This window comes from Camelus dromedarius, chromosome 4, assembly GCF_036321535.1.
Source record: "Camelus dromedarius isolate mCamDro1 chromosome 4, mCamDro1.pat, whole genome shotgun sequence".
Lineage (NCBI taxonomy): Eukaryota > Metazoa > Chordata > Mammalia > Artiodactyla > Camelidae > Camelus > Camelus dromedarius.
The window spans coordinates 38,809,078-38,836,307 of NC_087439.1; the positions used below are offsets into that span (position 1 = coordinate 38,809,078).

General features: G+C 41.6%; 1 protein-coding gene and 1 long non-coding RNA gene across 4 annotated transcripts in view; one reads left to right on the plus strand and one right to left on the minus strand.

The window, feature by feature from the left end:
- DPP4 (dipeptidyl peptidase 4) overlaps window positions 1–5,358 on the minus strand; it is a 74,293-nt gene extending 68,935 nt beyond the window's left edge. The window contains exons 1-2 of one of the 3 annotated variants that reach the window (XM_031451547.2): window positions 5,023–5,358; window positions 4,411–4,498 (exon numbers count right to left, since the gene is read on the minus strand). In XM_031451547.2, coding sequence (XP_031307407.1) covers window positions 4,411–4,498; window positions 5,023–5,028 — 94 coding nt within the window. In that variant the 5' untranslated portion in view covers window positions 5,029–5,358. The remainder of the gene's footprint in view (window positions 1–4,410; window positions 4,499–5,022) is intronic. The other 2 variants (XM_031451544.2, XM_031451546.2) reach the window with 2 other exon arrangements.
- On the plus strand, window positions 4,708–26,942 carry LOC116152927 (uncharacterized). Its single transcript, XR_004136561.2, has 4 exons — window positions 4,708–4,747; window positions 5,817–5,964; window positions 21,328–21,442; window positions 25,929–26,942. It is a non-coding gene; the product is annotated as an uncharacterized LOC116152927 (long non-coding RNA).
- The last annotated feature ends 288 nt before the right edge of the window (window positions 26,943–27,230 follow it).

Below are 27,230 nucleotides of genomic sequence, written 5' to 3' on the forward strand. Positions count from 1 at the left end.
TCCCTCCACAGCTTTACACAGGAACAGAGGCACTGGCAGTGGGCACTTTCCCCCAGGACACTCAGCGTCCAGAGATTAGCAGTCATGAAGTGATAACACAGGCAGACAAATGGGAAGTTGCAACATTTACGCTACTATGGCCACATTCACTTTATACCTGATCACAAGCTGACAGAATAGAGTTTAAAAGCACAAGCTCTAAAGTCACGCTGCCTGAGTGTGAATCCCAGCCCTGTGGAACACTGAGCAAGTTCCTTAACTTTTTTGCTGTGGTTTTAAGTTTGGGGGCAATTCATCATGCAGTAAAAAGTAAGTGAAGCACCCTTTAAAGTTTCTATAAATCTTCTGCAAAAATGGAGATAATGACCTCTCTCAAAGGGTTGTTGTAAGGATCAGTTGAGAAATGTATTGAAAGCCCTCAGCCAATACCTGAGAGCGATTCCACGCTGGTTATTATTACATCTTTGTACCTTCTCTTCCGTGAGGAAGGTGGTCCTGCATGTATTTACGGTCACATTCCCCGCAGACCTCAGCACTTTGTTAAGTCTTAAAATTTAAAGTATCCAGCTATAGTCAGTCTCTTTGTACCATTTTTCTCCAACCATCAATTGGGTAAACAGTCTTCCCTTTTTCTCTCTGATCCCTTTTAAGATGAGAGACAAGATATGTCAGGTAGAGAAACTGAAGGCACATGCTACAGCTAGGGAACCAAAAGCCAAATAGCTGGCCTGAAAAAGACCAACCCACTGACCTCAGGAGCACTGGACAAAGGTTGATAGCAGTTAACTGAGCGAGCTGGAGTCAACTTGAGCTTTTACAGGGCTCTCTGTTTAGAACCTGTCCTGTGAAATATACAAAGCTCTCATTCAGGCTCATTTCTATGCTTTTAAACCTGGAATAGATCCTGGACTTCCTCAGGCAAACTTCATAGATGTTATCTTTCCTTTCTCTGATTATCCCTGTCTCCTCCTTCAGATTTGGGTTTTCTTTTCTTACTGGTGGATGGCTGAGCAGTCAAATTTCCTATGCACTGAAAGAGGATATTGAGGAAATTTACTGCCATAGCAGGGAAAAGAACAAAAGAAGAATAGGGATGTCTTTATCCCATAACAAAACCCAATAATAAAATTATATGACAAATATTTTAAAAACTCAGCCTAAAATATAACGTAAAAAAAGGAATGAAAGGGATCACATATACTGAGTGAGAAGGGTTTATTGCCTCTACGCCGTGAAGATTTCTACAGTTCCATTATAAGTGAAGTATTTTTTATCTATTTTGCTGCTGATTCTCTGAGAAACTGATTGTTTAAATATGCAATATCCTTCTTGAATAGGGTATCTGAGGGATTTTAAAACAAAATGCAATCCTTTATTATATATATATATAGAAGGAGGTGAACTTTCAGTTTTGCTTGGTGAAATGCATAATTTCTGACCTCAAGGAGTTTTTATTCTAAAAAAAATACAACAATTATATTAAGCTTATACCTCCCTTTCTCTGTCTCAGTCTCTCTCGGCTCGTGGTGTGTCCAGTTCCGCTTGGGTCAGCTTTTTGTATGGAAACGCTTAACCTTTTAAACCAACCTCTCAGGGGATGAACTAGGGTTGCTCATTTCTTCTTCCTTTTTTTCCTTGTTTATTTCTTTGCTTTCCACACAATGTAGGACTTGGTTCTGTTGTTCTATCAAAATCTTTCCACTTTCCTTTTTTCTTTTCTTTCTTTTTTCCTTCCTCTCCTTTACATTTATATTTCCTCTCTCTCACCTCCTTTCCTCTTTTCCTACTGGTTTTGTTTGACTTTAAAACCTAATTTGACAATAGGGAGGACACTTCTTGGGCGAGGACTCTGGATCCTTTGTAAAAACACTGCCCCTCACTGCAGCACAGCCCAGGAATGGTATTGCTGATTTAGTAAAAATGCTGCATTCCTGAGCTATCATCTCTGCCCCTTAAGACAAGGCAGGAGTTGAAACAAGATAATGTCCCCTTTCTTTCAAATATACACACATGCCAATTAAGAAATATGAGAGGAGAATTAACTTGAGTGTGTAAGTGTAAAGAAAGCACACAATGAAACCACGTCTCCACCCAGTACCCCAAAAGGCATTGTTAACCACTCTACCCCCTGACTTCCTGTTTCCAATTACGAAAGTCTAATCACTCAAATTTCTGATTGGCTCTAAGCCACCAAATTCTGTTCTGCACCATCAGTCTCCTGGGACACTTCCCTTGCTTTCCAGCCAGCCCTGCCCCACTTCAACCTCCCTTCCCACTGTCATGTCCACCAGTTCAGGCATGCTAGAACTCTCCATCGTCTATAGGTGAAGGTCTGGCTGCCCACCCTCCTCTCTTGCTAGGAGTCCTCCAATGATCCCAGATAGAGAATGTGATCTAGTGTCTCATGGATGACTCACAAGCCATTCACGTTTTCTGGAAAACCTTATCTCTTGGAACTGATATTAACTATTCAGGCCTCCTCATAAAAGAATACTCCTGTGAGAAGTCTTCCCAGTTTTTCCCAGAAGTGATCCTTCAAACACTCAGGGAAGTTGGCTCAAGCTTCTCTTAAGTTACTGTACTGAATCCTAATAATAGGAGACACGTGAACATCTCTGGAAGTCCCCTTCTAGAGAACGTTCTTGAAATCTTTGTTCAATTTTCATTTGGCAAAGAGATGAGGTATGGATGGTTTAAGGAAAATGGTAAGACAGCCCCTCCCCAGTTTGTATGCCCCACTCAGCAAGACAAAATCCTTGTAGTTAACTTAACCAAACCCCATGGAATGTAGCCCTAGGCCCAGGTCCCTAGGCCATTTCACTGCCATCTTAAGTGCTTATCAAAGTTTAGGATTCCTTCCAACTTTCCTAAAGGGGAATTCTGATACCCATCCTTCCAGTGATGATTGTCTCAGCAATACTTTAGAGATGAACGGCTCTCCAGGTTACTTTGTTTGCAAATCTGTTTCCCACTAGACTATAAACTTCCTAAGGTCAGGGATCTTTATATTTATAAAAATTCAACCTTTGGATTTGCAGCAACTAGCATAGTTCCTAAAACATAATTCAGGCCATGTGAATATTTCCTGATTGTATGGGTAACCCCGTTCTTTTCCCACAAGAAGGCTTTGTGTGTGTGTGGTTATTTAAATATACAAAATACCACTTTATACAAACAGTTATCTTTCAACAGTTCACAACAAAGAGTCAGAAATAAGTGGACAGATGCCTGCCATTGAATAGTCTACAATGATGGTAACCATTGCTTTCTTCAGTAACCAAAAGTCATTATCAATAGGTCAACACGCTCGGTTATTTAACCTTTGGCATCTTTGCCCTGGCCCTGCAATTGCCGGCCAAAGCCAAACATGGCTTTTGATAGTTCTACAAACTAATTCTGAACTGTCATCTTGAAAATCTGGATAAGACTCCTCAGTATTTAAGCACTGTCTACACATTTCCTGGTTGACTAGGCCATCAGAGAGACCGCTTCAGTGACTAGACTGCGTAATACAGAAATGAAAGTAACTATTTAAAAGGAAAGTGGGGCCAGAGGAGACAAACTAGTTAGTCTCATTTGTTTGCATCCAGTAGTGTGTATTCCATTATACAAATGTTTACTATTCAGGGCAAGGACTAAACTGAAACAGTGAGACAAGTTAAAAGAAACCAAGATGGCTTTAAATGAAAGAATCCACTAAACATCACTGCTCCCACGGGCTCTGAATATTACCATGGACACCAGCTTTATGATTTAACTCAGAAATACTTACTTTTATAAGTGGTTCAAATAGTTAATTTCCTGCATCCCAACTCTGAACTGATGGATTTCCATCATCCCTGAAGGAAAACAGCCTGAGTTCTCCGTCCGTTATCTTCTCTCAAAACTGTGTTTGGGTGCTTTTTTTAATATATGTATTTAAATATATTAAAACATTTTTATAATATTTATAAACATTTTATAATATAGTTTTATATATTACTTATTTTCCCCCTCCCTTTATAACATTCTTATTGTTGTTTGGGATCTTTCAACACTGACTCTTTTCCTTTGAAGATCACAACCAAAAAAGCTTTTTTTTTTTCTTTAATTTAAATTCAAAAAGTAGTAAATTTAGATTTATTAAAAAGAAATCTTAAGACTTCTCCTTATTTTCAGGAAGTATGTATTTGCCATACGTAAAACGTGGCGGGTGCAAGACTCTCACAACCTAAACCCTGGAGACCAATAATCGAATCTAGCGGCCACACCAGAATCAGCACCCACGCCAGCGAAGCCCCCGCTGCGACCTAGCCTGATACACTGGTCCCACCCAGTCTCCAGCAAAATTCCTAGTTCTCCTCGGTGTGGTAAATAGAACCTGATCCTGGTCTTCATCTGTCTCATCTTTTTCAAATGTTTCAAACTTACTGCCTTTGTTGAGCAGAACCACGGGCACGGTGATGACGGTGACGAGCGCAGCTATCCCCAGCAGTCCCAGGAGCACCTTCCACGGTGTCTGCAAGCCGGTCAGATCACGTCCGGTTAGAGCCAGACATTTGGCCCCCGAGTCTCGGGTAAGAGGGTCGGGGCCTGGGCTGCAGGCGAGGCAGCGAGCTTTGCGGATCGGCGCGCGTTGGAAGAGGGGCACACTGGGCTGGGAGGGTTTGCAGCGCGCCAGTCGGAGGCTGCAAGAGCGGTTTCCCTTGAACTTTTGGCCTCTGGCACTTTGGTGTTTGCTTCTCTACGCCTGCACGTCAGAAGCCAAGTGAGGGTTCGGGTGTGCGTTTTGCGGGTGACTCCCCGGGTCCTCCAAGGCTCGGCGCCTGGGTTCTAGCAGAAACCCCGAGGGTCGGAGAGCGAGGGGACAGCCCTAGGGCGTCCCTTCATCTGTCAGAGGGTGGCCCCGGAGCTTCCGCGTAACGAGAGCCCTTGGTTTCATTCCGTGAGTTTGGGGGGAAATCTGGGGAGAGTTTGGTGAAGAGGCACTCGCCCGTGGGACCGGAAGGTGGGGTGAGGGGGAGAGGCGCGCTTCTCACTCACCTTCATGGTCGGCCTCTCCTCGGAACTGAGCTTTCAGAGCGGGGGCGCAGGCACAAGTCAGGCGAGCCGCCGAGACGCGCGTGCAGCCCCGCGGCTCCCGGCGAGCAGTCACTCCGCGCTCCCAAGTTTCGGTCCCGAGTTAAACATTACAGAGCGCCGAGCCGGCTGGGTATAAAGGGCCGCGAACGGGCTGCGGGCGAAGGCGCGCCGGGCCCCGGGCACTGGCATCTTGGCCGGGGGGCGCCCGAGAGGCGCCTCCCCACGGCCGCGCGGGCCGTCGGGCGACCGCCGGGCGCGTAGGGTGCGGGGCCCCGGGGACGCGCGCGCGAGGGGTGTGAGCGCCCGAGCTTGGAGGGAGCCGGCATCCGACGCGGTGACCCGAGGCTGCAGACCTGGAGACCGTGGTCCGCCTTAACTGAAAGGGGACCTTGGCGCTCAGCCCCTGGACAGGCAAGGGGACAGAGCCCAGAGAGGGCACGGGGCTCTGCAGACTCACAGCTCACTGTTGGAAGGTAGAAGTAAAACCCAGGCTTCTGTCCTTTGCCAGTGAATGGTAGGTTGGGGAGTTACGAAGTGTTTAAACTTCTGGAAGGCCAAGAGAGAGAAAAAGTGATTGTTCACGTGTGGATGGCATTTAGAGGCTAAGTGTCTGGATTCATTCTCAGCAGGGAATTTCCAGCTGGTCTTGTAAGCGTACCTTCTCATCAAGATGCCAAAAATAATAACACTAACATTTATGTGGAATTTACTTTTTCCCAGGAGCTGCTCTAAGCATTTATGTGTTTATTTTACAGGGACTAGAGACTCTGGGGACAGAGAGTTTAAAGTCACCTCGCCAAGTCAAGGCAGCTAGGAAGTCATGGAGCCTGAATTCAGAGTTCGTGTTCTTAATGGACTGCTCATCTTTCAGTTTTGCAAAGAGGATGTGGAGGAAAGAAAAAGGTCAAGTGTGGCTTCTTTTCCCCCCAGCTCCCCAAGATGCCCTGTAGGTTCCTTCCGTCCTTCCTTCCTTCCTTCCTTCCTCCCTGCATGCTCCTATTCATTTCACCCATTCCACAGTATTTGAGTGGCTACAAACTGCCAGACTCTCATCCAGATGCTGGAGATAGAGAAGAAGACAAGAGAGGTGACGTTGTGCACTTGGCCCTTTCAGTCTGAAATACGCAGGTGAACATTTGCAGTTATGGCCCTTCTATGTTTACTTCTTCTCAAGGATAAGTACTCTTACCCCCTAAAAGGCCTCTTCAGCTTGTTCCCTCAGCGGTAAAACAAAGCCTCTCTGACCATAGTTAAAGGCAAAAGATTAAAAATGCAAAATCCTACAGGATATTGACATATGACTATGACTAAATTCCAGTTTCCATCCTTTGTCTCCAATCCAGACTTTGTTTCTGAACTCAGGGATCTTTCTGCCTCTGGCTACTAGTTGCGTATGACATACACTTACCCACCTCCAGAGATTCAAACTGCACTCTTCATCCTTTCCACCAGCCTCACCCTACCCTTCTCTGATCAACTCTGTCTTCATTAAAAGTGTCACTATTCACCAATTACAAAAACTAAAGACTTCAGTCATCTCAGTATTGTTTTCCACTCTCTTGCTCTATTCAATTGGCCACCAATTCCCCTCAATTTTGCCTTTACAAGTATTTCTCAAATCCATCCCCTCCTCCCTCTCCCAACTGCTGTGAGTCAATACTGTTATTGCAGCCTGCAAGCTGGAGCTTTGAAGAGAGGCCATCCAACAAGGGCTACAGGGGATGGTGTCATATTGGGGGCTCAGTGTTGGCCTCTGCTCTCATCAGTTTGCACACTCAGCAGTGGAGGAGGGAAGTCCTTACAGTTGAGCACACACTTAACCTCCATACCTGCACCGTGTCACTATACTTTCAGCAAGCCCTGGGGAAGCTGGGGGGAAGTTGGCAGATCATCTTGTTCTCTGGAATATAGTCTATGAAACACAGATACCTTCACACCCTGCCCACATTGAGAGATTCTTTCCTAAATCTCCTGCACCCTGACCTCTTTGTCACCAGTCTTTCAATCTTGTTTTTTTCAAGTCCCTAAGGAACCAGCTGGCTAACATATTAGCCACCACCTATGAGTCAGTGTAGATCTTGTATCGGGCCATCTCTTTTTCCTTGCAAAATGGAAAACAGATGTACTACTCAAAGTTCTGGCTGTCAGGAAGGTTTCTCTTTGTACTACATTTCAGAGCATCCATTGAGAGGGCTGATATAGCAGCCGTCCACTTATGACTGGCGCCAGCTTACTTTGCATAAGGCTGGCTCTTCCCTCCATTGCCTGGTTGTGGGGAACTGCCGTGAAGCTATAGGTGTGTGCTGAGGGAGAGACACTGAAGCAGTGGGAATGTGAGAGTCTAAGTTCTCTCCTCATGTGCTATTCTTATGCCTTCTGGACCACTTGTGCACATCTGCTATGTCTTGTAAGTACTGTTTTCACTTAATTGTAGGATATTGCTGAACATACCCAACTTTATCATTTGGTGGATCAGGTGGTCCCCAGTTCATTATTGCAGCTCAGGTTACGTAGTTAGAGGTTGAATTGTGTCCCCTCCAAAAAAGCTATGTTGGAGTCCCAATCCCCAGTGTTTCAGAAGGTGACCTTATCTGGAGGTAGAGTCTTTGTAGAAGTCATCAGGTTAAAAAGAAGTCATTAGGGTGGGATCTAATCTAATCTGAGTGGTGTCCTTATAAAAAGAAAATCTGAAAACAGAGGCAGGTGATGCACACAGACAGGAAGAAGATGATCATCTACAAGCCAAGCAGAGAGACCTGGAACAGATCCTTCCCTCAAAGTCTCAGAAGGAACCAACCCTGCTGATCCAATGACTTTGGACTTCTAGCCTCTAGAACTATCAGACAGTAAATTTCTGTCCTTTAAACCATCCAGTCTATGGTACTTTGTTATGGTGGCCCCAGCAAACTAATGTACTAGGTGTTCCATGATCATGCTTTCAGTCTCTACCATGGCCTTATAGAAAGAGAGGAGCTGATTTTCATATAGTGAATAGTCATTGACTGTTGTAGCCAGCATCTAAGATGCACCCCAAAGGTTTGGGGTACTTTACTGTACATCAATAGATAACTAGTAAACTGGCAAAGGGCATGACCTTGTTCTGAAAACCTTATGCATATCCTCTATGATTCTCCTTCGGGGCTTGCCAGGGGCTTTGGCTGCCACAGACACTTCTAATAACTACCATCAGCCAGGTCACTGAGATCCATGCATCAGGGCAGTTTGCACTGTAGCCTAGACCTAGGGAGCCCTCTCTTGCTCCAGGTTCCATTCAAAACAGACAGCCTTAGATGCCACTGAGCAAATGGGTTGGAGAAGCACACCCAACTGTGGTATATGCTTTCTCCAAAATCCAGAAAGATCTAGCAAACATTGTTCCTCTTTGTGGTGGGTGTACAAGGTGTAAGGACTTATTTTTCTTTCTTTTTTTAAATTGAAGTCTAGTCAGTTGGAATGTATTATGTACAGCATAATGTCCCAGTCATACATATATATATATATATATATATATATATATATATATATATATATATATATATATATACACACATACATATATTTGATGTCATGTTCTTTTTCATTAAAGGTTATTACAAGATACTGAATATAGTTCTCTGTGCTATACAGAAGAAATTTGGTTTTTATCTATTTTTATATATAGTAGTTAACATTTGCAAATTTCAAATTCCCAAATTTATCCTTTCCCACCCCCTTTCCCTCCGGTAACCATAAGATTGTTTACTATGTATGTGAGTCTGTTTCTGTTTTATAGATGAGTTCATTACTATCTTATTTTTCATTTTAGGGGGGGATACCATAATATGCTCTAGACTGCTGAATCCCCTGAAATTTTGCAAAATTCTTCATAGGATTTAACCTCTACTCTTTGGTCACATCTGTCTTACTAAAGCATACAAGGAACTTGCTACTTACTGTTCTCAAGGTCCAATTAGCCTAAGGTCACCAGTGTGATGCTCTGTGGGATTTCAGGATGATCAAGGTCCCAGGAGACTATGTTATGACAGAGCAAGAGAGTTGACATAGCCCTGAAGTAAGATGGTAAAAATACACTGCTGACCACTCCAGGTGAAGGCAAACTCTTTTGGATGGTCCTTATTAATTAGATTCAAGAAAAAAAAGTATTTTTCAGGTTAACAGCCCAAGACACTAGGGCTATATTGTTTGATCCAGTAAAGTTATCACAGTGGAAATGGCAGCTAATACTGATCCATACTTATTTTCCATTATCCTTCTTTTGCACAGACTGAACAGGGAGGTTAACTGAGTAGAGGATAAGGAACTAGCATTCCTGCATCTTTCAGGTCCTTATATAGTGACACCAATGTGTGTACTTGCCCAGGGATGCAGTATTACTTTTGCACCATCACTGACCATATGAATGTGGAAGGACAGTTCAAGGTGCTTCCACTTGGCCTTTTCTTTCATCATTTCTCTCCATGGGTCAGGGGATTAATGAGCCAAGGAATGCAGGTGGAAAAAGCAAAGAAATAAATTCTCCCTTGGAACCTCTAGAAGAAATGCAGCTCTGATGACATCTTGACTGTAGCCCCTTAGAACCTATTTCAGAATTCTGACCTCTAGAACGGTAAGACAATACATTTGTGTTGTTTCAGGCTGCTAGGTTGCAGTAATTTGTTACAGTAGTAATGGGAAACCAATATACCACCAGACCACGGTGGTGTTTTAATTCCATACAAATTAATATAAACCTGGGGCCAAGATTTAATAACTCCTGGGAAGTCTGGGTGTATCCCTTTCCACAGGGCATTTCCAAACACATGTATGTCATGTGTCCTTCTGAGGAAGATTCGGGAGAATATCTAAGAAATGTACTGTGGCAGGATTACAGGTGCTGACCTCCATTTCAAACAAGGCCTTGTGGGTCTATGAACTAGTTTGAATCTGGAAACTTGATGAAAAGTCATGAATTTTTACTATGACAAATTAAGTGAAATTTCTGCCCCAGACCTAGAATTTTTCTGATTGCTGAAATCAAGTCATAGTTTAGAATGCTGCCTATATACTGCGTTCTTAAGTACCCCATGGTAAATGAACCCCCACCATTGCAGGTTAAACATTTTGATTACCACGTTATGCCTGTAGCCTTTTATGGTAATAGCCTCTTTTTAGAACCTGAGTCTTGGAAGTGGGGTCACCTAAAGTGAAAATGCAGCCAATGTCAGATTGCCACAGATAAAAAGCAGAAAGAATAAACACTATTGTCTCTTTCTCCCAGTTCTCTTCAATATCTTGCTGGTGCTTCCCATGGGCTGAACCCAACTAAAGGCAGAGGGCAAAGGAGCCTGGATTACAGAGGATATTATCTGCAGAGGCTAGCTTCCAAAGACACTAGGCAGGGAAGATGAGGGTGAAGGATGGACAGGAGGGCCCAAATGAAAAATAACCAAATAAACAGCCCAACAATATTACAGTACATGTTACTTGCTAAATTGTCTCCTCATAAAGATTAGAAATGTTCCATTTATTCTTTTATCTTTCTCTTTCATCTTTCTCTCTCCAGTGCCTAGTAAAATGCCTGGAACACATCAGTAGTCAATAAATGTTGGTTGAGTAAATGAAAAAATTTAGTCAAATGAAGAAAAAGATAATATCAGATCTTCCTCTGCATCTGTGGCAGCTGGAACCAGAGGTGTGGAGCAAAATGAGATCTCACATGTGGAAAGAATGGAGAGAGGGAGGGTGGCAGGGCTGGGGAGTGGTGAGGGAGCTGAACAGATTTTACTCCTTGCCCTCTGCCCTGCAAGATAAGTAAAGGAAGTCCAAAGGCATTTATTCTTTTGCTCAGTGAACACCTGCCCTCCACCTAATCGGGGAACTCTGCCCCCATCTTTGTGGGGATGACTTTTCGAGCATGTCCTTTGGAGTCTAGGTCCAAAGTCACTTCTTCAGGTTACTTTCAACAATAACCCCATCTGTTTCTGTCCAATTGTCTGCTTTCCCTGCCAACCATAGTTCAGAAGATTACTCTGCTCGTGTTCCAGGTAGAACCTATTTACAACAAAATCAATTTCTACTGAGGGATACATAGATGAGATACAGATAGCTAGCTGGATAGTCCCATGGATTTAGGTGTATGGGAAGAAGACATTTCAATCTGAATAAAATGACTACACATGAAGGCCGACTGAGAAAGCTGGAGCTCTTTAGGGAATATCTGTTAGCTGCATTTCACCAGGGTATAGGGTATCCTAGAGAGGAAGGAAATAAAGGTCAGTCCTGGACATATTCTTTAGTCTTAAATTCAATATACAGTATGTACCAGGGAGCCACTGAAAGTTTTTGCCAGGGAAGGGAAGACAATCAAACTTGAACTTCAGACATAAGAATCAGGCAACAGCATAGGCTGGAAAATTGAGAAATGGAAGAACTAGAGATGGGATGAGAATCACGAAGCCAATGCTGCAAAATTAATTGGGCAGTGGCTTCTTTGTGTGGAGCCTGTCATAAAAGAATTTAAAGCATTTAGATATATATTTGTTAACATACGATTCTCTAAAAGCTGTTTCCCAGCTGTGGTTTGGGGTGTTTTCCTCGCCCCAATTATCAGTAATATCAAATAAGGAGCTCCCCTTACCCTCAGTACTCGGTAAAGGTCTCGCGCTCCCTATTAGAACAGACATCAGCCAGAGAGAGAGGAGACGTTTGAGCTCGTCTTTGATTGGTGTCCTTTGGCTGTTCTGTGGATTGTTTTTTTTTTTTTTTTTAATTTGAATGATTTACTTATATTAGTCTCTGACTTAAGAAATAATTATATGACTTTATGAGAAAATGTATTTAAGATTCTTGGAGCCAGATTCTCAGAAAGTGGCTGTGGCTATGATGACATCTCCTTTTTGTGTTTCCCAAGCTGAAAACTTGTGGTAGATGTGATGGTTGGTGGTGGTGTATGTATACAAAGCTGAGAGAGTGGAGGGCAGGGGAGGCTGGGCAGTGGTTGTTCTGATTTAAGGAAAAAGCAAGGGCCAGTAGAACATGGCTAAGGGCCCCAGACTAAACTGAGGATCTGATTTGCTGGGGGAGGGAGCACCGATTCTCTTTGAGTAGTAGATCACATAATCAGAAAGTCATGTGTAAGACAGCCTCCTGATTGGTTGTGTGCTGTTTTATTAAGAACAGTAATAAAAGGGGGGAAAAAAGCGTTCATGCTTGTTATTGGACTAGAGTAAAAAATAAGTGTCACTTTTTAAAACTGTGGTAAAATATACATAATATACAATTTTCCATCTTAACCATTTTTAAGTGCACAGCCATTTCTTTTTTTATCCAGAGCAGTCCAGCGTTTTTAATATAGTTTTGGTGGATTAAACATACAGCCTAAAATTATTCATTAGGACTCCTTTTTCTTGACAAGATGGTGGAGCAAAACTTGACTACTCTCATTGTATACTTTTTGGACTAGCTTCTGTTTTCTGCTGCTTGAGTTTCTCTTCCTGAAGGTGATACAGGATGGAAAAGAATGACTACATCGGAACTGGATCTCTTCAGTGATACCACATGGGGGTCTTTGCTCTGCTATATGCAGAGATCTTTTATTCTAGTGACAGTCCTCGTGCTTTGAGAGAAGGGACAGTAACTGTAGTATCACAAGCCAAAACTAAATCAACTGGGAAGAAGTTTGAAAAACCAGAAGTTACAAGGCAAGTGCAGCCCAGGATGGGTGGTCAGATGCTAGTCAGTTCCCCGGCTGTAAAGCGTAGTTTTAGGTAGAAGTATTTCCCTAGGCTCAGCAGCATGTTTCTCCAACTTTTTATTTCCTTATTCTCTATTCCTTCCACTTTTACTTTAGATAATTTTTTCCTAAACAACCCCCCATGAAACTTGAGTACCATAGATATACTGTATGTCTGTTTCTGTATTGTATGTTCTGTATCAATCTGTGCTTCCTACATCAGAAGAGTAATTTTTTTTGGCCCCCAAGAACCACTCTCTAGGGGGCGATATTGCCCACAAGGAGAATGCATGCTTTACAGCTACACTGGGTCCATCCAACGTGAACAAGGCAACTCCTCAGGCTCTGCAGAGCATTATTACTCTTTTAGAGCACTGCTTCCAGCATATGATAGAATTACTGAGTTCACTCTGGGAACACTAACCTGAAGTCTTAATGTTGAGAGACAATGTGCAAACAGACATGGCCAGACCATGTGTGACAACTGGATTCTGACTCACAGCCTCTACAGCAATCTGCCCAAGGTGGTCAGGACTTGGTCAATGACTGCCAGCCTCCCTACGTTTGCCCTTGCTTCCAACTCAGGACCAACTCCAAAAAGACTAATGTGCTCCCGATCCATTATTGTAAATGTTCACTTTTGGTTAGCCTGCCTCCTGTTTTCCAAGGCCAATCATCTCCAATCTGAGCATCCTAGAGGCCCCCACCTTCTTTTCACTATAAAGCACACCTACTCCTCTGTCTGCCTTTGAGTCCAGATACCAAGTTATGGTGGCCGCCTTCCTTGCCATATCAAGATCTGAGAATACGTAGCTTTTGCTTGTTCTCATGCAGGTGGTCTCTGTTTATTTCCATACTATAGAGCGAAGATGCAGCCATGGAAGACTACATGTTTAAAAAGACACTGTAGATAATAATTCTCTCATTTCTCCATTTCAGGGTTTCAGTAGCATGCATGGCTCATCCACTGGGCTCTGTTTTCTTCAACCACCCCAAAGGTTGTCATAACATAATTTATATTGTCCTCTATGAGCCACACTATCTAAATAATTCAAGTGATGTGTCACTTTTTGGCCATTTGACTACTGCAGTCATAATATTCAAAGATGGCTGGAAATGCAGGCAGGTGCCAAGAGACTTAGATAACATATTCAATAGGAGTCTTATGTGTATAAAGACACTGTTACTGAGTTTCTTGAACACTTCACATGACTTTGACTTTAACATGGCCCAGAAAAATGCTCTGCTCAAATGACTGCTTCTGGAGGACTTTACTACAAATGTTTGTCTCCTTAGAGTTAAGACTTTCTGTCACATCCCCCAGCGCATTAGCATTCATACGTCGGCAGATAAACTAAAAAAGATTTCAGAAGTAACTGAAAGATGAATTTTGAATTTGATTAGAACATTGATTCTAAATCAGGTCATGTGGTTATAAGTAACAATGCAAAGACCACTTTTGGACAGAAACTAGGAGATGGCTATGAATACTGAGAGAAAAACTGAATTAGAGGCTCCTCAATGGGTAACTCAGGATTCTGTCTTCTTCTAACGGAAGACCAAAATATTTCAATATGCCAAATCCATGATGTAAAATGCAATATATATTTTAGACTTTTAAAAAATATTTTGAGTGTGGCTAATTGTTAATTTGCATTTAGCTTTAATTCAATCAAGGTTCATACTTACTGAGATACTACTTTGCCAGGCAGTGTACTGGGAACATCGTGGTGACAAGTCAGGTCCAATACAGGGATCACAGTGTTTGCAAACAAGTTTATAATTGCTAATCCAGCCCAGCTTGCTAGCAAAACCCAAGATCAAACGTCAGAGATGAGTAGGCAGTAATGCTTTACAAGCCTGGGGAGGAGATTAGACTTCTCAGGGGCTGTATGAATGCCCTGGGCTGTGGACCTGATATTCAGAGTTTGGTAGCTGGTCCACTTGGCTCCTTCCTGTCGGTGCCCTTCTGTCTGTTTCCCTCTGAGCTCTTGCTGTCTCTTTTTCATTGTATCCTCTGTGCCATGTATCCCTTTCAGGAATATCTCTTTCAGTGCCCTCAGGCGAAGGCCCCACCTCCACGCCCCTCCCTCCTCTCAAATTCCACCTTTTCTCTGAACAGCCTTGCTTGCAGGTTGGCAGGATTCACGTACGCATTTTATCAGGACTTTTGGGGTCAGAAGCCTCTCCTGATCCTTAAATTTGTGCCAGATCGACCCTGCACATACCTCTGTCACTCCCCTGACCACTGATGACATACACATTATTATTCTAAGGCATGTTAAGGAAAATTTAAACATAAAAAACGTTCTCTGCCCTTTGGCCTCCTCTCTCCCATCTGCTGTGCATTGTGCGTCTGCCTCGTGCATCAACCCAACCTCCCCGTCGGCAGAAATACCTGCTCAACCATAAAGAGCAGCAGTCTCTTAGCATCAACAAGGTAACTCCTTAGAAGGTAACTTTCCTTCTTAATCTTTTTTTTTTATTTCTCTTTTTAAAAAATTTTTTTATTGATTTATAATCATTTTACAATGTTGTGTCAACCTTCTTAATCTTGTAAGAGGCCATGATGACCCATTTCCCACTACTCACCTTGTACTTTCAAATCAGGATTGTGCAAACTACGTCATCTAATGGACAGCCCTCTGTCTCAAAAACATATAGGACTGTGCTTTGACCTCTGAAGGGTGAAACAGTTCTTAGAACTTTCTGACAGGTTATTTCAGGTTATAATCCTCAATTTGACTGGAATAAAATTTTTTATTTCTTTCTTAGATCGACTGATTAATTTTTTCATCGACACTGTGCTATATTGAAATGATCTCTTGACTCTCTGCCTCTCTCACCCTGCTTTGACTGTGGCAGACATGTTTTATTAATATTTGTATTTCCAAAAGCTACAGCAGTGCTGAGCTGGGGTGAACGCAGTCATGCAGGAAAGCTATGAACACAGACACAACGATTTTCTCCAGCCAGTCAACATACCACCTGGAAGGTAGCGTGGAGACGAGAAAAGAGCAAAGGTTGCGAAGTCAGACAAGCCTGGGTCTGCCATTCAATTACTATATGCCCGTGGGTCCTCTTTTTAAGCTACTTCACAGAGTTGTGGAGAGTTAATAAGATAATAAGTGAGTAATCTTGGCTACTCCCCGCAGCTTTCAGTTTTACCTGTATGCTGATGTTTCTCCATATACGTCTTTAGTTGAGATCTCTTTGCTGGATTCTGAGCCTCCTGGATGCCTTGGCCTGGATGACTCAGAGGTCTATCAAATGCAATTTAGCCAATAGTAAGTTAATTATTAATTATTGCTGGTCCTACCCCCACTCACCCCCAAACCCTATCCACAAAGTTCAATCCTTTCCCTCGTGTTCAATCTCTACCACAGTGAGAGGTGTCACCGCCACATTGCCCAGCCAGAAACCCAGGAGTCCTCCTTGAAGTCTACTCACTCCTTGCCCCATACGTCGGCCTCACTAGGTTCAGATCTAGGTTCAGATCACCCTACCAGCCTCCTCTGACTGGCCACTTGTCTTGTCATTTCCCTCCAGGGCAGCCTCTGTGTAAAATTAGGGGCTGCTCCTGCTGCAGGATGAAGTCTAAATTCCCTCACATGGTCTGAGCCCTGTTTAACCTTCCTTCTCACCGCTCGTCCCCAACGTCTCACCTACAACCAGAGACTTGCATTTCTAAGCCTTGCTGTTCTCTCCTTTGCTTTCAGACCTTCAGACACGGTGCTCTCTTTGCCTGGTGTTCCATCCTCCTTGTTTTTCCGTCTGGTTAAGTCTCAGTCAACCTTCCAGACTTCAGTGCTGTTTCCTCTAGGCAGCCTTGCCCACCACCTGTCCAAGGGCTTTGCCTCCAGGTTCCCAGGCAGCCTTGTGCCTCACTTCTTTGTAACAAAACACTTGTTACTCTGTAATGTAATTCTCTTAGGTAATAATGGCTATGGACTCTATGTTATGTGCTGGACATTCTTTTAAGCTCTTTGTTTGTATTAGCTCATTTAATCTTCACGTCCTGTGCAATAGGTACTATTATCATCCTCACTTTGCAGATGAGGAAATAGAAGCAGAGAGAAGTAAATATCCCTCCCAGTATTACACACCCAGCATTTGAACCCAAGAGGTCTGACTCCAGAATCCATATAATTATGCCCTATGCATTTTTGTATCCAATAATCTGAAAGGATTTTATCTCTGTTGTTCACTGACGTACGCCCAGGGCTTAGAATAAAGTTTAGCGAGTAATAGCTGCTCTTAAAGTGTTTATAGACTCAGTGAATGAGTAAATGCTCATTCATTTCTGTTTCTTTCTTCTGAAGGGCCAGAGCCTGGGTTTTAGTCTGTGTCTTCCCAGCACTAGCCTGGTACCTGGCATGTAATTCAACCTGGTAAGCTTGGCTCTGCATAGGTTCACTGCCCTCTGAGTTCCAAGTGATTCCACTTCTCCTCTGTACTTTTTTCTTGAGGCCTCACATCCACCCTGCCACGCCATAGCACACTTTGCTGCAAGTCAGTTTTCAGTGTGTAGGAAAAAAAATCTTGTTAGCTGCTGCTTGACAGCTGGAAAAACAGAGCTATACCAGAGCCAAACAATTTTGTGTCTCAGGGAAGCAGGGAGGAGAGGCTCCTGCCTCGTGTGGGTGTCTGGGTGGAGGGCTAAATCACTGAGTTCTTCGAATTCCTTGGAAAATGATGACTCAAAGGAATATTACACAACATGGAGGAATAGGAGAGAATACACAGACATAAAAATGACTTAAATGTTGAAAAATATGATCCTCAAGGCTAAAAATAGTTGCGATCAAATTTGGGGAGAAAAAGCTGGGGTCAGACTTGCAGTGCCCTGAGGGACTGCGTGTGGACGGGCTCCAATCTGAAGGCTGTCAAGCAGATGTTCCCAGGCCTCTCCAAGTGGAGGAGTGTGCGACAGGCCTAGACTGACCTCCGAGAGGCGGAGACAAGGGAACCAGGACAACTTTGCTGGGGAAACGACAGCCTGAGCTTCTGCAAAACATTATAAAAGAATATCTTCAAGTTCTACACGAACCCCCTCACCCTCCGCTCCAGAGGGGAGGGAGGTGACAAATGATGGCATTTCCTGTGTAATAGATGTATTTTGCATTTTTCCCCCCTCAATGAGCACTTTAAAATTCCAATAGATTTTTTAAGTGCCTTGCAGAATTTCTCTAGAAACTGAAAACTTTGGGTGGGGCGGAGGTGGGGAGCAGGTCAGACTTTCGTGTTCGTGCCAACACAAAAACCAAACAGCTCTCATGTGCCAGTCTCTGGCTTATTTGGTAGCTACCATCTGAGACACAAGTGAGAGGGTAAGTGCTTTCTCAGGCTGTGCCTCATTGTCTTTTCTGAGCAGCACTTTGCAAGCTGTACTGTAAGGATTAAAGAGATACAGAAAATAATAACACACTTATGAAAGGGCACAAGGCAGGCTCCACAAATGGGAGTGGGTTTATCATTAGGGTCATTTTTTGCTAGCTTTATTTTCTTATTTTCCAACTGAGATTTCAGAGGTATTGCCTCCCCATGAGCAAGACTGACTACAGTAGATCCCAAAGTTAGAAGAGCTTATGATTAGAGTGAAAGCACTGAATTGGTTTCCCAGATGGGCTCCCTGGCTAAAAAGGGCTTGTGACAAGCAAGAGTCCTGAAATAATTAATGCCCCAAGGGAGGAGGGGAATGTATGAGGAGACGTATTCTCTCTCGTTCGGGTATGGTTCATTTTCTCTGCCCAGGAAGAAGGTACACCCTTTATGGGCAGGGGCCGTATCTTCTAATTTGTATTTATAACCTTTCTTTCTCTTTCTCAGAGTTTCCAGGAAAAAGAAGGCACATATGGATAAACCAAATCCAGACATCCAAGATACTTGTATTGCTAAACATGTGTAGAGTTTCATACAAATATAATTCACAAAATTATATTTGGCAAGAATTTGATATATTGTCAAGAGTTTCTTTCTATCCAGTGATTTTGTGCAACATCTGGTTTACTACACATAGTGGCCAATACAGCAACTCTCGGGCCTGCAGAGATCTCCAGCTGGCAGATGGAATCTCCTTCCTGGATCTCAGAGGTTCAGGGATGCGGCGTGTCTGCCGCTCCGCTCCTGGTGTCCTGCTGTTCTGTTCCAGACCTTACAGCTGCTTTGAGAGAGGAGTGGCCAAGGCATTCTCACTTTTGAAAGGAGTGAGATGAAACAACCTGGACAAACCAGGTTCTCTGATTAAAGTCCTTGCTTTTCCAAGAAGTGCCTTTGTTTTTTCCTACACTACTCTACTGAAGGCCTTGCAGGTGGACTATTTTCAGTGGCTTTCTCCTCTCTATTGTTTTGAAGGGCTCCTATTAGTTAGAGGTCATTTATGTTTGGCCATTGCCCTTTGAAGTTCCAGTCAAACAGAATTTACTGTAAAACAAGTTAGTCTTTATTATTTTAGTGAAAAATCATAAACTCAACTCAGACACACACAGAATCAAATTTCTGGACCTCTTATCTATCCAGTTTTCCCTGTGGGGAGCTGATTCTTATGGGTGAGTGAACTACTTTTAGCAAGTGGTTAATGAGCTGTACACTATACAGATATTACTTCCTTTAAGTGTTCACTCATTGATTGGCTGGCCATCGCTGCTTCCTCTTGATAATGAAAAGGGCTAAGAAAACATATATGGAAAGATTAGATTTGAATCATACGAAATTACTTCAGAAAAGTTCAAAGACTGTTTTAAATAAGCTGCAAAATAGGCACATGATACCATATTCCGTACTATAATAAACAAGTGATGACGAAAGAAGGTACAATTATGTTATTTTATACCCAGTAATTAAATATAAACCTTATAATTATAAAAATATATTAGTTTACTATAAACCCTGAAGTCAACATTTTGAGAAACGACTGTTGTGCTCTTTGAGTCAGAGACGAAAGGTGTTGAAAAGGTTTGGGAAATCTTCCTTTATCTCACAAAAGACTATGCAATTTGAAAAAATGCTTTTTTAAAAAACTACTCTGTACCTGAATACAAAGTGCTGACACATAATATTTGTCAAATATGATTGATAATAATTTTAATGAATTGTTACAATGAGAATTTCAAGAATTATATGAAACATTTTGGGGTTGAAAAAGTCCTGACTAGTGTTCAAAAGTGACCCTCTCCTTTATGCTTTGGTCCCAGTACGGTGAGAATTCGAGACTCTGAATTATGCAAAAGAGCTAATGCTCTTTATCAATTTGCATGCATCGAATAGACAGTCTTAACAAAGGGGAGTATCTGATTCGTGGGCCAGCATAAACATAAGGAGGAACCTAACAGGGTCTCTGATCATGGAGTAAATCTTTTCATGTGGACAGCAAGAAAATGTTTCAAAACCATAGAATGACTGCATCTTCACTGGAGAGGAAGGAATTGCTTCCCTTCTGTTATAGGAAGTTAAAGACTTCTATCCCTACCAAAGATAAACACCTTAAAATGCTTGAGTCTTTCATTATTAGAGATTTTTCCCTCTGGAGGCTGTAGTTTAAGAGTTTTAAAGGAAGAGTTATACTTTAGAGCTCATGAGAAGTCTCCACTCTTATCAACAGGGAGTGTTCATTTATAACAGTTTCCCTTGGAATTCCATGTGATGGAATTAGACTAGTATTAATTGTTTTAGTGCTTTCCTCTCAATTTTCCTGAGAAACTTAACAGACCTTCACGGACAGCCCACAAGGTGCTCTCTCTCTCTCACCTTCAGTCCCCGGACTCCAGCCTTCCCACTTCCCTGTCCCCGGAACCACTTCAGAGCACAGGCCACCACCACTTCTCATTGTGGCCCCTTGACCCCAGGCTCCTTGTATTTCTCATACCCCTCCCTCCCACCCCCGACTCCTCCATCCGTTCTGTAAACTCTGCTTAGGGAGATTGTCCTCAAATGAAGAGTGGTCCTATCATTTTCAATTGTTTGAACATTGTTTATAAATTCCTTTGTAACATCACCTCCTTGCCCCTCCATTCCTGCCACCTTCTCCTTGTGGCCCTTTTCCTCATTCCAGGTCTTTTGTCATTCAGGTCCCTTTTCTGGGAACTCTCCCTCCAGCAGCATCCCCCATTTCCTGCACCTGGGTAATCCCTGCTAGCTTAAGTCTCTGCTTAGATGCTACTTTCTCCAAGTTGTTTTCCCAGATCCCCCAAAATCTGAATCCCCCTCACATGTCTGTTTCCCTCTCCCTGTAGCAGCGACTACACTAGGTTACCGTTGCCTTTTTGCTTTTCTGAACCCTCTAAAGTTTGCTAGCTCCTTGAGGGCGGGACCCCTTGTCTGTCTTGTTCATCATTGTATTCCCAGGACCTAGCACAGTATGTGGCTCAAAGTAGACACTGAATGTGTGCTTGCTGAGTGAATGAATGAAGACAGACAGACAGATGAATCAGTGTAGAGATAAAAGATGTCTACTTCATGGGATTCTTCTTGTAAGTAAGTAACAAAATAAGAGACATTAAACATGTCTTATAACAGGCACTTGGTAATGTTGGTTTCCTTTTTCTCCCAACATACAGCTTTGCTTCCACTTAGCATAAATGTGTGTTCACCCTTCCAGTGGACTCCACATGCTCCTCCCGCATGTATATGATCACAAGTTTATGCAATTGAAAAAATCACATTGAGAAGAGGGTAAGCAAGTTTATATTTATTAAAAAAACAATATTCATAAATATAATACAATAAAAGGATGTGTATATATTGAGAATTTATAAATATTTAAAGCACTGGATGTCAAGTATCCTATCCTACTATATAGGATAAGTAAATTTAAAATTATATTTTAATGGGTAGAGCTCAGTTTCATGTTGTGGGGCTCAAATTATAGCCTGCTATTAACTTTTTTGTACATTATTTTAAATATTGTTTGTAACTGAATCAACTCCTGAAGTTTAAAATTTTAAATGTAAATTTTAAAATACAATAGAATTGTATTTTTATACTTGGTAATAATGACATAAATTTTAGATCAAAATTTTTCTCTAAATAAGAATAGAAATTATTCATTTTACTTGACTGTGTAATGCTTTAAGAGATATACAAAGAAAAGATGTAGGAACTCCTTTATTGCTATTATTTTTCCAATGAAAGCATGTACTCTAAACTAGTTCATAATAGAATGTGCTGAGATAGCCTTATTTGCACAAAATTTACAACCCAAGGGATAGTTTTGTATGTTTTTCTTTGCTGGCTGGACTGTGGCCGATCGTGGCCAAGTGTTTGGATGCTGTTGGTTTGGCTCTTAAATGAAACTGGATCCTGACAACAAAGTTCAAGAATTATTGTCGGCTTTTCTGCATAACTCAGAAGCATCCACAAAGGCATATGTACTATTGCCCTGGCAGACATATATACCCGAGTACAGTATAACACCTTCATCCTCCACGCTTGGCAAGTTAATGTGGATGTTCATTTTTATAGCCGCTAACTTATTAGCTGTGGATTACGTTGTCACTCTGTGTGTTACATTTCCAAGCATAAGAAGTGTGAGTGAGTTCTAAGACATGTGAAATGAAGGATCAACTAGCAAAAGCTGGTCTTGAAGGCATCAGAGAGTAAGGATAAAGACTTCATCACGCGGTTCCTAGAGCTTGCCAATTCCTTGATTGACAGCTCTCTGTATGGCAAGTCTTGAGGGATTGGGTATTTAAATCTTAATTACAAAAAAGTGTTATAGAATACTAAAAATCATTCAAGGAAACTGGAAGGCTTCTAATGTAGCATTTCTCTATTAATCTCTTATACAGAATAAATTTGATTGACAAGATCCATACAAATAGTGTAAAGGAATTTAGGAAATCAGTACAAAACTGAAGGGAAAATTTTAAACTGTTTGCCATAAATCTGTCCTATTTTATAAATGAAAATTGCCCCCACAATCTTATACACAAAAATGTAACAGATTAAAATGAGCTTTATTATATAAGATACAATCTCTAATGGCTTAAAAGAACTGAAATCCTAGTTACAAGATTCAAACAAACAAAAATACAACACAAATAGCTGCTTTGCTTAGGAAAAAAAAATCACAAGAACTTATTTTTAGGGGGAAAAAAGGATTCTAAAAGACAGAAATAAAACAACTGTAGAGAAAAAGATTTTAAATAAAAATTGAGGGGCATACAAGAAAGCTCTTGGTCTTCTCATCTATGGCATTCCCTTATTAACTTATTAATTCAATAAACACTAATTAAGAGATTACTCTGGTCCAAATTCTTTGCCAAGTGAAGAGAATATGGAGATAATAATGGCAGGGTCAGAGCCCAGTGGAAAAGCACTCATGAAAACATGTCATAGCAATAGAATGTCATTCAAGTATAAATACAAAGCCTGCTGTCTTCAGTTCCCTTGCCCCACATTCAGTCTCTACCTTGCACTTTTCCCTGAGGAGGCTAGTCTGAATGGACTGTATCCATGGGTGCCTTTGCCTTTGGTGTCTGGCTGGGTTCAGTCAATGGAGACCCCTGCAGCAGATTGAGAAAGGGATAAGTATGAGTGTGGTATTGAATCCCCCACTCCTTCCACCTGGCTGCCTGCATCTGTTGACCAGTCACAGCTCCTTTCAAGAAATATCCTCAAATTCTTCTTTTGACTGTGCCGTCTGTTTCTGGCCAGGCCCAGACTGATACACTGTGGGAACACCAAGGAGAGAATCCTTTGGGGAATCCAGAAAGACTTCACAGAGGAAGTGGCACTTGAGCTGGGTCTTTAAGGAAAAGTAGGAGTTCCTGAAGTGATGGGGAGAAATTCAAGGAGGCTAGAACATAGGGCAAATGGATAAAGGGAAGAAAGAAGTCAAGATGATTTTGGGGTGAATTGTGAAGGACCTTGTGTTTCCTGTAGAAGTGTTTGGACTTAACCCCAAGGCAGCAGGCAATAGGTTATTTTGGTGAGTTATCAAGTAGAAGGTAGCTGATAACTGTATACATCAGTGTTTCTCAGATCTGCTTATTACATGCATCTTTTTAATGGAAATATTTTTGAGGACTTTTCAGGGTGAACTTACATATTTTTATTATACTATGCATCCTATATGTATCAGCTTTAACTAGCTATATATAAATTCTCTTTGCTTATTATTTTTATACAACGAAAGAACCAAAATTGATCTGTATAATAAAGTAAAACAAAACCATATGAATTCTAAAATTCAAATGAACATTAATTTAACATGAAGGATTATGTTTTACTAAAATAAATTCATGAAAAAATTGAATTTACTTAATTATAATGGAATTCAACAAGTCTAGACTCCCTTAAGTTTTAAGGTAATTCAGTTCTTTTACCTCTTGCTGTTGCTGAAACTATTATGCATCTTCCATCTATAAAATATACTGTGAAGTCATTTGACCTTCATTTAATATAAGGTTCCCTCAAAACTTAGCTGTGTAAACAGCCCTTTTATTATGCTAATAGAGTCTGTGAGTCAGAGATTCAGACCAAGGACAATGGGAATGGCTTTTGGATAATCTGGGGCCCTGCTAAGAAGACTCAAAGGCTGGAGGTAACCCAACATCTTCACTCTGGTAATTGATGCTAACTCTTGGCTGGGACCCTAGCTGGGGCAGTGGACTGGAGCTTCAACACCTGCCTTTCCAGGCAGCCTCAAATTCCGCATAGCATGGAAACCTCAGGGTAGTCAGCTTTCTTACATAGCCACTCCGAGCTCCCAAGGGTCCCAGTTCACAAAGCAAAGCTTGTCTCCCATTTCCTGCCCTAACGTCAGAAGTCACACAAGGTCATTTCCACTAGATTCTATTGGTTACAGTGAGGTCATATGTTCACCCAGATTCAGGGGGAGGGAGCATGGACCCCTGGTCTTAATGGGAAGAGTATCAAAGAATTTTTCAGCCCCTTTTGAAAACTCCCACAGACTATGATAATAATACAAAAACAAACATGGGACACTAAAAAAGAATCTTTTTTTGTTGTTTTTATGGTGTTCATCTGAATAATCCAGAATATGCTTATTTGCAGAATAATAACTAAGATTTTTTCCCCCTTAGGCTCTAAAATTAGCACTTAAGTTCCAAATCTGAGAATGAATGGGTGACAAATATCTCTCATTTTGGAGGGCTTACTGTTAGGCATTAGATACACCATCCAGAACTAAAGAAGCGGCCAGACACATTTGTTTTCTCCTTTCTCGTGGAAAACAGAGGGCCACAAGTCACCCCTCTGGAGGAACATATAGCACTTGTTACTCTGCCACCATGTTGCATGCTCAGCATGGCCAAGGCAGCACTCTCCATCTGGACATCGACCTGTCTACCTTACCCGCCAGTTGCAGACTACCCATCCTGGACAAAGTGCCAATATTGAGCACCATTCACATTTTCAAATAGGAAATATTAATATTAGATTTGTTATGGGGAAAATGCCTTTTAGATTTTTTATAATTTCAATTGTTAGGAACATTTGATTAGTTGCAAAAAAAGGATTTAACTTTTCTGATATGTTTCGGTGAATTAAGTTTTTGTTGATGTCAAATCCCAAGAATGTGAAGAGACAATCGTTTAGAAATCTTATTGAGGGCTGAGGAGGAGTGAGGAAGAATAGGCGGTGACTGCTAATGAGTATGGGGTTTCTCTGTGGGGGGATGAAAATGTCCTAAAATCAGATTGTGGTTATGGCTGCTCAGTTCGTTGATACATTAAAAGCCATTGATTTGCACAATTTAAAAGCTAACTTACATGGCATGTGAATTCTATCTCAATAAAGATGTTATTCAGGCGTAATGAATCTACGAGGTTAGAAGTCAGGATAATGATTTTCCTGCTATGGGTGTTGTTGTCTAAGAGGAGGCATAAGTTGGGCTCTGATGTTGGTTTTTTATCTGGCTGCTGGCAACGTGGATGTTACACTCTATGAAAATGTATCAGGCACTTATGGTTTGTGTGCTCTTCTGTATGTATACTATATTCAATAAATTTTACTTTTAAAAACACACACACAAAAAAGCCAGAATGCTATATGCAGTAAGAGGCTATGGGGTAGATCATTGGGGAGAGGAGATGAAAGTTGTGGACATTCTAGTAAATATTAGTAAATGTTTAGCAAATGGCTTCCCAAAAGAAAAAAAATAGAACTGATTTGTAGTTTTTGCCTGTTTCTATAGTGTGAATTCTCCCATCATGGCTGGTTTCAAGTTACCAGTAGAGTAACAACCAACTCACAGAATTTCTGAAAAATGAACAATTGACCGGTAGGAGCTGGCTTTATTATGGATAAAGGTATTGGAATAAGCTGAGCTGGATCAGACCTCCCATACCCAGAACCAAATGGTGATGTGCGCCCTCCAACAAGAACACACTGTGCCCCGAAGTGAACTTACACCGTGCCCCACCAAAGAGACATCAAGTGGATTCCTGCCACACTGAGGGAGTGGATATGCAACCAGTATAGCCAGGAGAGAACCACAATAGCACCCTTGGGTGGGACCCAGTCATCTCTTTCCATAACTCCTCTTTCCCCACCCACCCAGACTTCCCAGAGAGGAGGAGATGATCAAAGAAAGGTGTGGACCACAACTGTTGTGCCCTACGGGTTTCAGGCCATGGGTCAAGCAGCATGAGCTAGGAGAGGTGGGTGGTGGTGGTGCTCTATGAGAACGAAGTTTAGCTGGATCAAAATGGACTGGACTGGAAATAATCTGTAAGTAACTGAAAAGGAGGGTTTGTCTTAGTACAAATGAATGTGGCATTTGGAGAAAAAAACACAAAACAATTTCTGATATAAACTCCTACCAAGTTCAAACTGATAAATCAATTGTGCTCATTATTAAATTAATTTGAAGTTTATCATTGAAATAAAAACCAAAAAAAAAAAATTAACCTTCTATATAACTCACAGAAATATATTCTACAAATAGACTGAAATGAGAAGATGAATTAAAAAAATCGTTAAATATCAGAATTCAAAGTTGAAGATTTGATCTAAGGATGTATTAGACGGGAACTTTGACGGAGACTGGGGCCACATTTAAGAGGCGAAGTTACCTGATTGGGTAGCCAGTTTTATATGGTGGGCAAAACATAAAGGTGTCAAGATTGATTCCTATTTCCCAAATTGGAAAGCTAAATATAGTTTCATGGTTTTGGAATTCAGAGTTTTTAAAATTGGCATGAATTTAGAAGACATTATTTTACATGTATGTTGAAATTGGAAGAGTCCTCTCTGAATAATAAACTAAGATGATGAATACGTCTCATAGTGTTAACATTTATTAAGATTCATGCTAATAACATTGTTTTGCTTGTTTTAGAGCTTCATATAAATGGTATCATATTCAGTTTGGTCTTCTGGGACTTAATTATGCCACTCATTATGTTTCTAAGATTTATCCATGCTTAGTTGTGTGTGTCTGTAGTTCATTCATTTCTATAGATGAGTATTTTCTGGGGTGAATATATCATAGTTC